Here is a 17,593-nt window from a genome sequence, read left to right on the forward strand (position 1 = left end):
GATTATACAGTAAAAATGAAGACAAAAACAAATTTAAAGGAATGAGTAAAGCCAGTTTAAAAGGTGCATTTTTATCTGACTCTAAGAGGACACATAGAATTAGCTGTACAGCTTGTGAGCGGTAATGCAGTAAGACAGAGGGGGCGCCTCGGTGGGTCACCTGGTAGAGTGCGTACCAACAAGGCTCTTTGCTGCATGTCACCCCCCTCTCTCTCCCTGAACTTCCTGTCTCTCTCATTGCAACTATTGAATTAAAGGCAAAATACCCAAAACATAATAAGAAAAAAAAAAAAAGACAGTCAACGCACATTCAGTTGCAAGATTTAGTTTTCTATGCTGACCTGTAAGTGCATGTCTGCTGTGCAGTGTATTAATGAATCTACTTGTGTGTGTGTGTGTGTGTGTGTGTGTGTGTGTGTGTGTGTGTGTGTGTGTGTGTGTGTGTGTGCGTTGTACTTACACAACTCGAAGTGTCTCTAGCCTCCACAGGGACCTGGCATGACTGGACACTGCTCCACCCTCATAGTGAGCTGTCCTGGGGTAAAAATGAAACAATCACACCTTTAATCAAATTATTTATCTTTTAGATACACAGCAGTGCAAAGTAACCAAGTATATTTATGTAAGTGCTGTACTGAGGTAATTGATTTTCTGCTACTTTATACTACGAATACTGTACTTTGCTCTGCATTTATGTCATAACATTAGTAACTGGTTTCTTTGCAGAATCACATTCTCAAATGTAAAGTATAATCAACAAATAACTTATTAAAAAGGCGCATTATAACAAATGTGTCATTACTAATTACATGATAGACATTCTTCTATTTCTACACTGTAGTATTGATACGTTTACTTTTTCCTACTCATACATTATGTATCATTGTGCATCCAAGAAGTCACTTTTTGCTCTAGAAATCTAGCCGCCTTTGACTTAGTATGTCTAATATGCTACTATGGATGACTCAGAGAAAATCTTTTGTAGACAGTATGACAGGAGGAGAACACAGTTCTTCTCACTCGGATTCTTTAAAAACATCGCTGTCCCATTTGGGAATAACTTAGAATATAATTATTCATAGTCCTCTACATCCGAGTCACAGCAGAGTTCTCATTCTGTAATGGGAGTTGACACTCTCTCTCCCTGTAGGCCACTATAATTTACTTACAAAAGATGCTGAATACTCGGTCTAATCGTTTCAACCGGAGGGTGAAGGAGAGCAGACAATTTATTTATCAATGCCTGCATGTTTTTCAGAGTTGGTCAGGCCTATACACTCAATACGCAAGTCGTGTAGGCCTCGGCAAAATGTGCAAGGCCCCTCAATCTCCCTCTGGTGAAAGGGGTGTCAATGTTTACAATTTTGATGAAAGGAAGAAGCAGAACTATCCTTCTGGTGACCAAAACAGAAAAAAAAACCAATGAGAGTGAATTGTGGGAACAACAATCAAGTAAATGCGTTTTCTCCTCTCTAGGTTTGATGTCAGCTAATCACAGTAGGCTAACATTAAGGTGCTAGCTTACAGAGCATTTCTCTCAAGTCTGTCTGCCCTGCTAAACTAGCCTCTTGTCTGTCTGATAAAACTTGTCCCTTAATATGTCTGTGTCTTGCTTGCCTGCTAGTTCCAGTCTCTGTTCTGTGACTTTGTGCCCAGCTTATGAAATTGGACACTAGACTGTGGCTCCCCGACCCAAGCGTGCCTACATGAAATAGCAGCCACATAGTCCCTGAATGTAGAGGGAGAACGACCCTCTGCAGAAACTCCAAAATAATAGGTACAGTGCAATGCACTGGGTCCTCGCCCCATCTTACGCACCGGTGTGAAAAGAGTTTCCACCTGTTATCATATTGTAAACGTGTGGAAGGTGCTCCGGCACTATCAATAGGGGCCAAACGCACAGTTGGAGGCAAGGATTGGGATGCCAAATGTGACCCCCTAACTGGGATAGTAGATCTGTCCTGTCAGGGAATGCCTAAGCGAGCCGCGGCAGAGCCTGTGCAGCAGAGGGAAGGGGCCCCAGCAGAAGTCTGTGGCCCTCTTGGAGCACTCTCTGAAGTATGGGCAATATCAGAGGAATAGCTGGAAAGGTGGAAAGTAGGCTCCTTGGCCAGGCATGCTCCAGCACATCCTGACCCAAAGGACTGGTCTTGTCCATCAAGGAGAACCAGAGGGGACAGTGGGTCGCATGCCTCTGAGGCGAAGAGACCCACCTCGGCCCTGACGAAAAGACCCCAGATGGCGTGCACCACCTCTGGATGGAGTCGCCACTCCCCCTGTGTAGGCTCGTGACGGGAGAGGAAGCCTGCAGCCTGTTTCCTCTGCCCCAGCAAATACATCGCCTGCAAGCTGTTCAGCTGCAGGGCTGCCCCTGACCACATAAGTACATGCTTCCCCTTCAGGTATGGCAGGAAGTGTTTGAGAGCCATGTGCACAGCCCGTAGCTCTAGCACATTGATATGCCCTGCACCCTCCTGTGCAGACCATTATCCTTCTACCATCCTGTTCTGCCACACTCCACCCCAACCCCAGAGGCTGGCATCCGTTGTGACAGTTTCTCTGCGAGATGGGATGGAAACCATGGGGACGCCTGTTCAGCCAGCTTTGCTGAGGGCGCAGAGACAATAAGTCCAAGGGAACAATGGTTGAGGCCACTGTCATTTCGCCCAAGAGGTGCAGAACTGGACATATGGCCCCTTTTGAAAGAAAGCAAGAAACTGTAGACAAAATGTCGTTCACACGCTAATGGGATGGACAGACCCTCATAGTGACGATGTTCAGAGTCACACCTATGAAAATTGTGCTCTGAGAGGGAGTCAATAATCTCTCGTCGAAATTGACTGAGACCCAACTGGTCCAAGCCAGAGAGGAGGAGAGCTGTGTCTTTGGTTGCCTGAGCCCTGGATGGTACACAGATCAGCCAGTCATCCAGGCACGGTAGAATTTTCATGCCCCATGACTGCAGGCGCAAGAGAGCCGCCGCCAAGCACCTGGTGAAAACCCTGGGGGAGAGGGAGAGACCGAACGCAAGCACACAGAACTGAAAACAACGGCTTTGGAAGGCAAAACGTACAAACTGCCTGTGTCCTTCAAGTTGATGTGTGACGTGAACGATACCCCTGGGTCAACAGTTCGAAGCATGTCTGTTGCACCCACCATGTGGAAAATAATATACTGGTTCTATTGTGCCCTTGGCCAGAAGGGTGGAAAGATCCTGGTTCAGGCCCAAAGCCTTGCTGGGTCCTGGATGATGGTCTTCCTGACCTGTTTGGAAGCTGGGAGACGGCGTCGGAATTGTATCTTGTACCCGTGGGCCAAGGTGGAAATTACCCAGGGGTCGGAAGTGAGCAGCCCAGCATCTGAGCTACTGCTGGGAAAAATAACCAACGACCGGCCACAAGGCCACAATTGCTGGCCCTGTGACCCCTGGAGGTCTTGGGGACACCCTGCCAGGAAGGAACACAGCTCTGTGGAGACCCGAGAGCTGTCGTCTGGTCTTTCCAGCCTGGATGGTACGCTCCAGTGGCTCTACAGCGGTGCAGCCAACTTTGCTGCATCTTGCATTGCAGCCAAGGATCGGCCATCTGAAGAAAGATGGGAGCACCTTCTAGTCTCCTCCCAGCATGCATGCAGCTCCCTCAAATACTCCTGAGGGAGGAACAATGTGTCAAAAAAAGGTGCCGGTTCAGATGGCATGTCCAGCTGCAGACAAGCTAGGGCCATGCAGACGATAGTCCTCATACAGCTGACCCCAGTGTCATTCATGGAGCTCTGGTCCAAGAAGCGAGAGCCCGGCGCCGAAACATGGGACACACCCTCCTCACCATCATCTTGAAAGAGGGTGGCTGAGGCCGCTACCGAGGCAACATCTTCATCAGGGAATGATTCAAGCAAGGGCTGAGCAGGTGTCTCCACATCCTGTCTGAACACCAGGACACAGGGTCAGGAGAAGAGACATCATCTGAGCCAGCTCCACAGATAGCGGCTCCACCTGAGTTTTAGCCCTCTTCCTGGAGGGGGGAGCTTCGCCTGCGACAGGTAGGTTGAGCTGGAAGCAACTGTTTTGTGGAGGGGAGACTCTCCTCACCAAGCGATTGCTCCACCTCCACCAGCCTGGTCAGCTGGACAGCGTTCATTGAACACGTTCATATTTTTAGTGAACGCTGAACTGAACAAATCAGTTTACAAATGATGAACGTGAACGTGAGCTCATGTTTTACGATAGTTTTAGCTCACGTTTAACGACAGTTTTAAAGCACGCCCCATGGTGCCTCCATAGACATGGCTCAGCTTGGCTATGTCAGTGGTACAGAGGATACAGACGCATTTGCTACTGCTGTAGCCAGTTTATTTGAGCATTTGAGGCAGTTTTATGAACAAACAAGTGAAGACTCAGACAGATTATATTGTATTTTATTTAAACCTAACTATTGTCTGTGTCAGTGGGATACAAAAATTCATTTAGTTTGGGAGTGGCAATGTTTTGGGGCTGGTGGTGGATGGGTAGAAGGAGGTTCTATTGAAAAAGAATATCGGCCTTTATTTGTAAAACAAACAAAAAAAACGGAACAAATGAACTTAGTTCAAAATTAAAAAAAAAAATTAACTACGAACGTGAACTAGTTCATTTTCATGTGTATGAACTGAACTTTGAACTACGTATTTTTTTATTTTTGTGAACTGGCACAACACTGGTTACAACACTCAACAGGTCAACTCCAGCCAGAGCACTGTTACCAAAAGCAAGCACAAACCCAGAGCGAGTTTGGAGCGGGGAGCGAATACACAGCCCTCACCGACAGATATGAACAACCAAAACACAAGGCCCAGTGTTGCTTTTATCTATTATTTATTTTTCTTGCCAGCGAGAGCACTGTCGTCACAAACAAGAATTAACAATCAAAGTTAATATTAGGCTGAGCGAAGGTACTATCCACCCATAAACACAACACAAAACAAAATCATCTGGAGCGAAAGCGCTGCCCTTAATTTCTACAAACACAATTTAACCCATTTATACCGGATGCTGCGTAGCGCAACATTGCCCCCCCCGCCGGTAGCTGCGTAACGCAGCATTGAGTCTACTGCCGGCTGCTGCAAGCAGAATCAATAATGACATTGATACCATTAATATCTTATCAGTTCCTGTCCCTAGTAATAACTGTGGAAGGGGCCAAGCTTAGACCAAGACTCAGCAGTTTACCTACACCTGAATGATAAGGGACACTCCTTCGATGACAGTAATGTATAATTTTCTGCACATGGAGTAAAGGAGGTTTGAAAGAGGAGTGAAGCAGGCCATCTATATCCTCATTAGAGGAGGAGGTATACGATACCACTTATCCCCCACCCACAATGCCGTCCTTACCATGTCCTTTCCATCTCTACAATCCACCCCCAATACCAAAAAATGGCGTCAGCATCATTGATTCATTGTTGACAGTCGGCTCCTGGATTAGTCAAGTGAGTGATCTAAGCAACCTTTTGAACCTGATGATTTTCACTGTCTCTGCTAAATTCATGCCAACACCGTTTGCTGCTGCAGCTCCACCCACCCTCCTAATTCCCAGCTGAGGTTTTTGGATTGTTGACCTGCTTATGTCGAATGTGCATGTACGGTATGTTTAATCTATTTATGGACAATCAATCTATTTTCCATACTCAGCCAGACTACTGAAAATAGCCTTAACCTACTATTTAGATATTAGCATTTGTTTCAAAATGACATTTGGGCATTTTCCTCTAAGAATTCATTTTTGCACAGAACAAGGACTCGTGTCCCCCAACTCATACACTAGAATCATGTTAGGGATCACTTTACAGTGTAGACAGGAGGAACTATTAAAGGCACCAGTTATCCAGGATCAAAGATGCTGGGCTTTGTGTAGGGAGGTAGCCCAAAAAGAGCCAAACTAAACTGAACCATTTTCAATCCATAAACTAAACTCATCTATGAATATGGCTTGTAAAAATAGAAAGAAAAATATTTGGCTTTACATTGTATTTAGTTTCAACTTGCACCAAGACAAAATCATGTTTCTGCCAAACATGTTGGTATTGAAGGATTATATACTGTAGCCTCCAGGTGCTGGTACTGGATCTTTATGAATGTGTATAACTCTGTAATCTGATCAACACTTTTATATAGAATCAGTGCCGGTAAACTACTTCATATAAAACCAGAGGAGTGAATATTGTTCATTAAATGACAGTCTTGCATTCACTAGTACCTCCTCTGCTCGTCTCCATGTTCCCCAGATGGAACAGTTAGACACTCGTCCATGTGACCGTGAAGGAGACGCATGACATCCCCTCCTATCAGGAAACCTGCAGACAGAGAGTATAGAGGGAGAAGAGGGAGAGTGACATTGGAGAAAAAAAAAACAAGAAAGAGGAAAGAGAGAGATTAAATAAAAAAGAAGGTGAGGCAAAGGAGAAAGAGGAAAGAGAAGGACAGATAGAACCAACTGTCACGCGGTGAGGTCAAGTTGGGGTTTTGTTCTGTCTCCATGTCTTGTCATTTCCTGTTTTATTTTGAAAAGTAACTCTCCTCTCGTTTCAGGTCACTTGCCCTTCCTCATGTGTCACTTGTCGGAGTGTCTTCCCTGAGTCCTGATTGTGTCCACCTGTTTCCCATTGCCCTCATGTGTCTTATAGTCTGCGTCTCCCTTTGTCTTGTGCCAGAGTGTTTCGTTGCGTTCGTGCACCCCAGCCAGTCGTCACAGATCTTGCCTTGCCTTGTCTCTGCCTTGTTGTATGTATTCTTACCTCCGATGCAAGTGATTTTTTGTTGGTATTTTCATAGTTTAGAGTCCTCTGTTTTGTCAAGTTTATAGCAGTTTTTGTAGCCTCCTTTGGAGTGAATTTCTGTTCTATTTGTTTTTGCCTAGGTGTAATTGTAGAGCCTCTGTTTTTTGAGAGTGTTTTTAGTTGGTCTTTTTAGTTTGACTTTGAAGAAAGTAATAAAAAATTGTCTAAAAAATTCTCTCTCTCATTATTCTGGCATTTAGCAAATATAAATAATTTTGGTAATCCTAACTGACCTAAAACAGGAAAGGTTTAGTCTGTTTTAATGTCAGACAGTGAGAAAAAAAGATCATGTGTCTTTTTATACAGTGTATGTAAACTTCTGGTTTCAACTGTACATATTGCATCTGTATGTACATTTTTATTTGTGCTCTTGATATAACCTATTGTCCAACAATGCATTCCAGAAAGGGAATTGAGGAGCTGCTCATATCTGCAAAATGGTGAAACAGTTCCACAAGATTATAATGTAATAAACACTGTACAGAGTTAAAATGTAAATTAGAATTATTACACAGCATGTCAAAGATGATTCACTGTACAACAAAGTTAGTTCTTACTTCACCTGAACACTGAACACCACTAGATCAGCTGTTTCTTCTGAATATCATTAAGTGTGTGAACATGCAAACATGCATCCATTTGTCCTGATATTTAAATTCAATTTCACAAATGTGTCCAAAAATAAGAGGAAGCAAGAAGAAACCAGAAAGTAAGATAGCAAAAAGCACAATATAAGCAGACAGAAAAAAGAAAGACACAAAGGAAGACAGTACCTTGTGCTACTTCACTGCCAGAACAGATGGGAGCCACGCTCCACAGAGTCTGCTGGAAAGCTGCATCTACATGGAGACTGCCATTGCCATAGGACAGATGCTGAAGGAAGAGAGAGACAACAATTTAATGACACACTGGACTGAAACACACACCAACACTGAGGATGGTCCTCGATCTAAGTCCTGTATTCAGCAGGTCAGAGAGACAGGTCTGCTGTGGCCACTGGGAGCAGCAGAGACTGAAGTGCTCCAGATGCATAAACCAACTGCATGGTAGCATCTTCATAGTGAGTGATAAACAGTCAGAAGAAAGAAAAGGTGGTACAGAGAGAGAGGACAGAGGAAAAAGCCCTTGAAAGAAGGGCTACAGCTAGAAAAGAGGTAATTACAGCTCCTGAAGCAACATTCAAATGTTAATGCTCTGTTACTTAGTTACTTAGTTTTAGAGAAGTTTGTACACCCTACTAAGTCACTGCTCAGTAAACTTAGATGTTGACTTTTGTGATGATGCAGGTAAGGTTTTCTTCTGATGACTCTTCCATATAGACCCTGTTTAGGCTATAAGGGTGCCCAAACTTTTGCTAAGTACAAATGAATAATAATAGAACCAAGCATATTGTGCAAACAGGTACAAGCAGGCAAATGTGCATATACTATACGTAGATAAACTGTCTGAGGTCTTTCCTGAGAACTAAATCAAAGATTATGAAACTTGGGGTTAAGATTACATAGCTGTAGCAAATAAAGGCATCATCAGGAGAATCCCCACATGTGAGAATAGCTGCTGCTTTTCATTCTGCTAATTATTCATACCCTCCCACCCCCTCCCACCCCTCTCTCCTCACACATGTTCCCACACACAGCCGCTACTAACCAGATATCTTTCAGAGGAGACGCTGACCAGGATGAGATCATCTCCAACTCTAACCTTCTCTCCCTCTGAACGCTGCTTGGATGCTGGATGGATGGTCCACCAGCAAGCCTCGCCTACACATACAAGGAAAAATACACACACACACACACACACACACACACACACACACACATACACACACACACAGCTCAGAAAATAGAAATGTATGCATGACTCACAGGCTCATACACCAAGATGAACTCCTGTGATACTACCTACCACCGGTTTGGCAGCCTATATTTTGCAGCTGTTCTGCTTGTACTGTAATTTGCATCATCTTTACAGAAGCAGGTCAAGTACAAGAACAGAGGAGACTGTGTACTCTACAGTGTCATACTGTTTTGACTTTGTTGAAAAGTGAAGCTACACAGCTTTATTCCAGGAAAGACATGGATATACTGTAATCCTGAGTTAAAATACCAAACTGTACCAGGATGGAACTACTAAAGCTAATGTAATCAGGTTAACTTTAGCCTGTGCCCTATTCAGACTTAGCTTAATTTGTTGAAGGTCTGACATGATGAAGATTTTTCTGAATGTTAAAGCTGTCTGTGCTTAATTTAAACAATATTTTTTCATCTCTGAATATTGTTTTTTGTCTTATGTTTCCAGCTGAGCTCTGCCTCCTCATGCCCAAATCACATCCAGCTAGAGTTGACCCCATCTCCTCCAAAATCATATCATCATATCACACTTGTAATTTTAAATCCCCTTAACAGCATCTGTAGACTACAAAGAGAGATCTTTAAGGTGATTTCTACATTTAACCAATGTTAACAATAAGCTCTACTAGGTTACTGCTATCAATTATCACGTCATCAGATGCTTAAGGCATGTAGTCTCTAACTGTACTAATATCACCATTTGTCATTCAGTCAAATTGTTTTGCTCCGTGGCAAGTTTTCAAAAGTTCATCTCTGAGTTAGCTAACATCTTATGAGTATTTACTGAGCTGTATTTCCTTGGTGAACTAGAGATGTTCTCTCCCCTCCCTTGTGGTATCTGGACATTTCAATTAGAGAAACAAAAATACAGTTTGAAAGCGGAGCATGAAAAACAAACAAATAGGAAGAACATAATCCTCATGTAACCACCTGGCTCATCCAAGTAAGAATGGGCCCAGTGGAGCATGTAAAGGACGGCATCATCCACTGCAATATGTTCCTTGTAGGCGAACTGTAGGGGGTCTAGTGCATGTTCACCCTGTGGCCTCAGAATGTGGAGAAGCAGCTGCTCCAGGGTCTTCATGATTTGTGATATGAGGGCCACCGGTCTGTAGTCATTTATCTCAGACGGTCGCCCTACTTTAGGGACCGGAACAAGACATGATGTTTTCCCTCCCTGTTTGTAGACTTCAGTTGAAGATCCTCTGGAGAGGCTCAGCCAGCTGGGCTGCACAGCGTTGGACACACAGCATCCAGGCCTGTTGCCTTTCCAGGATGTAGCCTCTTGAGCTCCGCCCTCACCTCCTCTGCTGTAAAGGGCAGGAGACTTGACCCCAGTGTGGAGGGAGTTGCAGCTGTAGTCTCAGGTTGTGGAGGAGATGCCGTAGGAGAAGCTGCAGCTGAAGCAGTGGGAGAGAGAACAGATGAAGCTGTGTCACACCTGTTGTAGAACAGGTTGAACTCATTGGCCTTGTCCACATCACCTGATGTTGCCTGGCTGTTCTTCTCTTTATAGCCAGTGATGGTCATCATCCCCTTCTACACCTCTCCGGTGTTGTTGTGCTGCAGCTTCCGCTCTACTTTCTTTTTGTAGTCCTCCTTCGCCTGCTTTAATCTCCTCTTCAGCTTATATTGCACACACCTGAGCTTCTCCCTGTCTCCATCCCTGAAGGCCTCCTTTTTCTGGTTGAGGAGGGTTTTGATGTTACTGGTGATCCAGGGTTTGTTGTTTGTCCGACATGACAAAACCGTTCACATCCGTGACTCTGCTTTTATATCTTACCAAACTAACTGTCAGTCATGTACTGTAAATGAAAGTATCGCAAACTTAAATAGTGTTACAAATTCACGTGAGTACTGTGAGACAAAGATTAGCTTTAACAGTGCAGGTGGTGACTGAATCATGTTTTACCCTCTGGGTTTACTGTATGTGCTCGCTGGTGAGACTGTTCAGTACTACAACCCTGTACTAACCTGTGTACTCAACTCAACTGAACTCAGCTGCTGCTGATACCAGCACTGGTACAGACTTCGGTCCTTGACTCTTCTCATACATGCTAAACTGTGGCCTATATGCCAAAAATACCATACCATTTGGGAGCTTCTGAATCAGACAGTAGACTGTTTAGTAGAGAGTAGTAGAGTGTTTATTAGCCTTTTAGCCTGTGGATATTACTCATGATTCCTGGGAATATAATGACACATTTTGTTTAAGTTCCAATTCCACACCAGCATTTAATGTTAGTGTGACCTTCACTCTGAAGAAAAACAACACATCGCAGCCCCAGTCAGCACAGAGTAAGGTTAGTCCATAGCTTTCGGTGTGGTAGCAACATGTCACTGTGTGTTATTATTGTTGTAACAGACTGTGTTCACTGTGTGTTTCAGTAAGTGTGTCCCCAGCTGCCATAGGACATAAGTTGTTGGCACTATGTGTCTATGTCCCATGTATTATTATTATTACTAAATGTGCTCATTTAGGTGAACTCATGCACAGTTACAGTGTATAACAGTTAAAGCTACTACTGTCATGGTTTGCAATGGCAGACACTTTTTGTTAGTTTGTTTGGACTTTTGTCACTTCCTGTTTTATTTTGTAGTTGGTTTCCTTGTGTGTCTCAATGTTTTTACTTCCTGTCTTGGTCCTGTTTCTCTGTTTGGTGATTGTCTGCCCTGCCCTAATGTGTTTCACCTGTGTTCAATCACCCTTGAGTCCCTTGTGTATATATAGTCTTTGTGCTCACCTTTGTCTGTTCATCTCTGGTTTTTCCTTGATCTGTTCATCTCTAGTTTTTCCTTGATCTCTTCATCTCTGGTTTTTCCTCGATCTGTTCATGTCTGGTTTTTCCTCAATCTGTTCATCTCTGGTTTGTCCTCGATCTGTTCATGTCTGGTTTGTCCTCGATCTGTTCATGTCTGGTTTGTCCTCGGTCTGTTTATGTTCCCTGTTCGGTCGGCTGTGGTATCCCCTCTGTCTCATGTTGTTGTTCCTTGTGTGCCCTCGTGCTTCGGTTTCCTGTTCTGTTGTTTCACCCATATTATAAGTTTCTTCAGTCAATAAACATTTGCACCTCATTCCCCTGTGTTGGCTGTGTTTGGGTCCAGCCATACCCGCATCGTGACAGAACGAACCGACCATAATATGGACCCAGCAGCATACGGTAGTTTCATGGCTTTTATGAGGTTGCCTCAATCCTCCCAGTCTGCACCCCTTTCAGTCGTCAGGCCCCATTGCACGCTGGCTGATCCCCTATCTGACTCAGATCTGGAAGACCCTGAGTCATCTCCTTTTTGGAGGATCCGGCTAGCCTTCTCTGGGAGGTATCTAGGGGAGGGAGCTCCTGGGAAGAAACGCAGGTCACGGAGACGCTGGTTCTCCAAGCAGCCTCAGCCCCAGAACTCTCAGGCCGAGCCTCAACCTCGATCATTCCAGCCAGTGCCCACCCGTCGAATGTCAGGTCCCTTTGCACGATGACTGACCCGCTGCCTGACTCAGACCTGGAGGACCCTGATGAGTCCCCTTTCAAGGGAATTCGTCTGGCTATTTTTACGGGGTTGCGTGGTTGCCACAGAAGCCAAGGACATCATGGCTCCCGTCACCACAGGGAAACTCAGCCTCAGCCCCAGCCCCAGGTTCCTCGCTTCCAGCCCAAGTCCCAGTCCCAGGTCTCCAGTTTGTCGGCTCCGGCTGTCTCAGCGTAAGGGGTCCCGGTCGATCACCCCTTGTTCCTGAGTTAGGTGTTCTGGACAATGTCTCACCTGCTCCCCATGTCCTGTCGGCAGCCCAGTTGACTCCTGATTCTGGTTCCCAGTCAGTGGTTTGGTCGACTCCTGTTCCTGATTCCCTGTCGGCGGTCCAGCCGAATCCTGTTCCTACTGTCCTGTCAGTGGCCCAGCTGACTCCTGAGTCTGGTTCCCAGTCAGTGGTCCAGTCAACTCCTGTTCCTGATTCCCTGTTGGCGGTCTGGCTGAATCCTGTTCCTACTGTCCTGTCGGTGGCCCAGCTTTCTCCTGATTGTGGTTCCCAGTCAGTGGTCCAGCTGATACTTGATCCTGATTCCCATTCGGCAGTCTGGCCGAATCCTGTTCCTCATTTCCTGTTGGCGGTCCAGCCAATTCCTGCTCCAAATGTCCTGTTGGCGGTGTGTCCGAATCCTGTTCCTGATCCCATCGGCGGTCCCGCCGAATCCTGTTCCTCGTGTCCTGTCGGCGGCCAAGCTGACTCCTGATTCTGGTTCCCAGTCAGTGGTCCGGCCAACACCTGATCCTGATTCCCATTCGGCAGTCCAGCCGAATCCTGCTCCTCATTTCCTGTTGGCGATCCAGCAAATTCCTGCTCCCCAGGTCCTGTTGGCGGTCTGTCCGAATCCTGTTCCTCTTGTCCTGTCGGCAGCCCAGCTGACTCCTGATTCTGGTTCCCAGTCAGTGGTCCGGCTGACACCTGATCCTGGTGTCCTGTTGGCGGTCCAGTCAGTGGTCCGGCCGACACCTGCTCCTTGTGTCCCATCAGCAGTCCATCTGACTCCTGATTCTGGTTCCCAGTCAGTGGTCCGGCCGACACCTGATCCTGATTCCCAGCCAACAGTCCAGCCAATACCTGCTCCTCCTGTTCTGTCGGTGGCCCAGCTGGTTTCTGGTTCCCAGTCAGTGGTCCAACCAACACCATCCTCCGGAGAGACCCTGTCTCCACCGCCGTCCTCCTGTTCGCCCTCCAGAGGGGCTCTGCCTGTGACGTCGGCCTTCTGCTTGCCCTCATGAGGGGCTCCGCTTGCCATGCCGGCATCCACCTCGACCTCTGGAGAGCACCTTGTTGGACAGCCTGAATACCCGCACACAGCCTTTCTCCACCAGTACACGACTGTTCTCTGTCCGTCACTTGCCCGTGCTTCTTCTTCTTCTGAGTTTCGAGCAGACTGGATCCTGTCACAGCGACAAATTCAAGCACTACTTTCACAATCCTGGACTTATTCTCGGTGGGAATAAGTCCGGGCTCCCCATTGTACTGGTATTTGTGATTAGGGATGATGCTGCAGCATACAGCCTTTCTCCTCTTCCATGTAACAGTTGCATTCCATGTGTATATGTTTCACAGTTCAGCAAGTTCTGCAAGTTCCATGCCAGCACATTGTCACTGACTCAGTCTAGTAATAACAACTGTGTGGTTCCTCTCTCTCCCAAAATAACAATGTTCTTTCTTAATACTAATTTGTACAGTGAATAGTGATGCCGCTTCCTTTCATTCTCCCATTCTTTGTGCCACACAGCTGTTGTTTCACTTGATGATGGATCTGTACACATATGTCCCATGGAGTACTCTCACATCAATCCCTCACTTCAGTGGCTTTTTAGCTGCCATATCAGCTGCCTCTTCCCTAAGTATCATCAGATCTGAAGCCATATCTGAAAATATGACAGCTTGCTTCAGCTTCACCTCCTAAATCCATTGCAATGCCCATATTATAGCCATTAATTCTGTTGTAGGCTACAAACTGAAACTCCCCCAGACAGTAGTTTCTATTTTATAATTTTCAAATCTGGAATGTAAAAGGCAAACTCTGATTTTAGAGTTTTGGGTCTTGGGCCCCGTCTGTATAAATTTGGAGATAATTTTCCCAGTTGTTCTTTAACCTTTCCTTTACTATGTCACCATGAGCAGTACTACCCTGTACTACCTTACTGTTTATGAGACACTGCAGTCTATTTCTTGAGTGGGTAAAATCCATGGTGGTACAAGTGGACAGTGAATTATATGGTGTTTTGTGTCAGTTGGCCAATCAGAAGAGAGGCTCAGAGCGGCTCAGACCCTCTCAGGCTACAGCCACATTGATACCTTTCCATTTTAAAATGATGTTTCACAACAAAAACGATCTATCTAGACGGTTTTTGCTCCGTATCAGAAATAAATGCATATCACATGACCATTCATATACACTGGGCATGCACGTGCCAATGTAAACAGGAAGCAGATTGCCAACTCTACAGTTGATTATTTGCAGAAATACTACGAATAAGGAATGGCAAAGGTAGTTGTAGCATTAAGATGCAGAATTTAACTGCTAGCAAAGACAACAAAGTCAGTTATGCTTGTAGTTTGTTATCCATGTTGCAATCACCACTGGTAGTCATGGCTGATAAGACAAATATGCTGACTTTAGTAAAGTTTATTGAACTCATTTTCTAAGCTTTTTTTATGAAGGCTCATGTCAGTTTTTACAGTTACTGTATATTATCAAGTGTTGCTTCTTAAAGTACTTAATTAAACTTACAAAGACTGGGGAAATGTTGCATTCATTTTTTTGAATTAAGTCTTAGTAGCAATTTTTAGAGTGGAATGTGTAAGCAAACAGTTGCCCATTTCCACATCCAGCAGACACATAGCAACATGATCTTTTCATGTGGCATGGTGGTTGTTTCCACCTTATGAATAAGTCAAGTATTGCCTCTTTTTTAGCTCAGTTTTTGAACTCTAAACACTCCTGAGGGAAATATCTGTCCTTTAGCTGCTAAATGCTCCACCATGTTCACCAACTGCTCACTGACTATTTCTGTCTGCTGCTTGCTGCTGAGCAGGTAGCGGACAGTGGCTTTTTACAGCTGCTTCTCCGAACCAAATCAGTGATTTGAAAAATGCCTCAGAGACTACACAGTGCAAAGAGGAACAGCAGAGTTCAGAGATTATTCTCTATGGGTTCATCACTATGAGTGACTCACATTACATGTTGTCATTGATGTGTTGCTGATTAGAAAACATATTGATTAGTACAGCTTTAAAATTTAAGTATGGCAGTAAGTAAAGTCTAAAGGGTTAATATCAATATAATCTAATCTAATCTAATCTAATATCAATATAATCCAACATTTGGCTGTGACTGTAGAAATCCTCATAGGTACAGAAATCAGTTTGCCTCCTACCTGTGGTATCTTCCTGTAGTCCCACATCAAAAGCCAGTTTGTCTGTGGATGAGCGGGAGGTTGACAGACAGCATAGGTACTAAACAGAGAATCACAATTAATCAAACTTAGTTAATATATCAGATCAACTAGATCATCTATTAACTATGCATCAACTTAGAAAACTATGTCTTTACACGAAGCTCTCCAGTTGCGTTAAATGTGTGTAAAGGCTTGTCCCACATAGATCACCTACCCTGAGATTATATATTCTAGGTGCAAATAAATTGGAGTAATTGGAAATCATTTTTCACCTATTTCTTTTTTCACAGGGTGTCTGGTCTGGTCTGGCTGGGCCATTCCAAAACTTAAATCTTCTTACAAGATTTTTCTATTTTTTATTTTAATGTTCCCCCATAAAAGATTTCAGTCTTTCAATTGCATTGTACAGTTTATATGTAACATTAAAGGTGGAGGAAGTTCTGAAAGATTTATCTTGGTCTCATTTTTTTACATCACAAAATCCCGGCATTTTAACAGGGGTGTGTAGACTTTTTATATCCGCTGTACATATACGCATCGGATCTCGATGAACGAATTATCAAACTGAATATTTTTACTCATGTACATTGTACGTTATAATTTGTTGAGAACAAAATGACATAACAATGGTCAATGGAAACCAAAATGATCAACCCATTGAGGGCTGGATTCACAATAGCACTGAAAATCAAAGTGAAAAATTTTGATCACAGGCTGATCCGACTTGCGTGAATTTAATCACAGCAACTCATAATGTGTCTCAGTAGTGTGTATGTGAATGGCAGCATGACACATCTCCCGACTCTTTCATGCCTGTCACATGTGCTCAGTGTGAACCTGCTCTCATCTGTGAAGAGATCAGGGCACCGGTGGCAGACCGTCTGATTCTGATGTTCTCTGGTGAACGCCAATCGAGCGGCACAGTGCTGGGCTGTGAGCACAGGTCCTACTAAAGGACTTCGGGCCCTCATGCCACCCTCATGGAGTCTGTTTCTGACAGTTTGGTCAGAAACATGCACACCAGTATCCTGCTGGAGGTCATGTTGTAGGGCTCTGGCAGTGCTCCTCCTGGCAGGTACCGGCCCTGCTGCTGGGTTGATGCCCTTCTACGGCCCTGTCCAGCTCTCCTCATGTCGACCGCACATATGGATGTGCCATCCTGGAAGAGCTGGACTACCAGTGCAACCTGACCGGGCCGCAGGTACTGCCTTATGCGGTCAGTCAGGAAGGATCAGGAGAGAGTAATTGTCTGTGGCCACCACATGTAAAACCATTCCTTTTTTAGGGGTTGTCTTGCTTTGGCCTCTCCATTCCACCTGTTGTCACTTTCACTTGCACCAGAGCAGGTGAAATTGATTCACAACCACTTGTGCTTCCTAAATGGACAGATTGATATCCCTGAAGTTTAACTGACTTGGTGTTATACTGTAATGACCAAATGTTCATGTGTATATATATATATATATATATATATATATATATATATGTATATGTACAGTGTGTGTGTTGTGTACTTGTTCACTAACCATTCCACTGTATGAGTGTCGTAGCAGGACAGCATGTCCATACAGTAAGGTGCGATGCCCACCGCCCTGGGCCGTCTGAAAGATAGAGAAAGACAGTGACAACAGGAAGAAGAAAAAAGAGAGAGAGAGAGTTACAAAAGACAAGAAATCACTCAAACAGAAAGACAGTGAGAGACAGAAAAACAGAGATATCAATAAACACCAGAGACAGAAATACCAACAAAAACAGATGCAGACAGGAAGAGAGGGGGAGAGGCCACCTGTGCCATTATAGTCTACAAACCCAACATTACATAATAATGCTATAATTTTACTTAAGAATATTCAAACAAGTCAGCATGCTTTATGTTCTAGTATGTGTTTATGTGACTAGATTTGTTTATCAGGTTCCCTGTAATGTCCGACATGGTTTAGTGGCAATTCAAAATGTTTTTGTTTTATGACAAATCTATGATAAATAACATTGATATCTAT

At 44.5% G+C, this 17,593-nt stretch overlaps 1 protein-coding gene across 1 annotated transcript in view; it reads right to left on the reverse strand.

The window, feature by feature from the left end:
• ryr2a (ryanodine receptor 2a (cardiac)) overlaps positions 1-17,593 on the reverse strand; it is a 162,387-nt gene that overhangs the window by 128,868 nt on the left and 15,926 nt on the right. The window contains 6 exon segments of the mRNA XM_087177253.1: positions 461-535; positions 6,231-6,327; positions 7,584-7,683; positions 8,458-8,570; positions 15,573-15,651; positions 17,120-17,194. Coding sequence (XP_087033379.1) covers positions 461-535; positions 6,231-6,327; positions 7,584-7,683; positions 8,458-8,570; positions 15,573-15,651; positions 17,120-17,194 — 539 coding nt within the window.

Source organism: Seriola lalandi, unplaced genomic scaffold (genome assembly GCF_002814215.2).
Source record: "Seriola lalandi dorsalis isolate HSWRI2012SDOR001 ecotype SW California unplaced genomic scaffold, Sedor1 jcf7180002054585, whole genome shotgun sequence".
Classification (NCBI taxonomy): domain Eukaryota; kingdom Metazoa; phylum Chordata; class Actinopteri; order Carangiformes; family Carangidae; genus Seriola; species Seriola lalandi.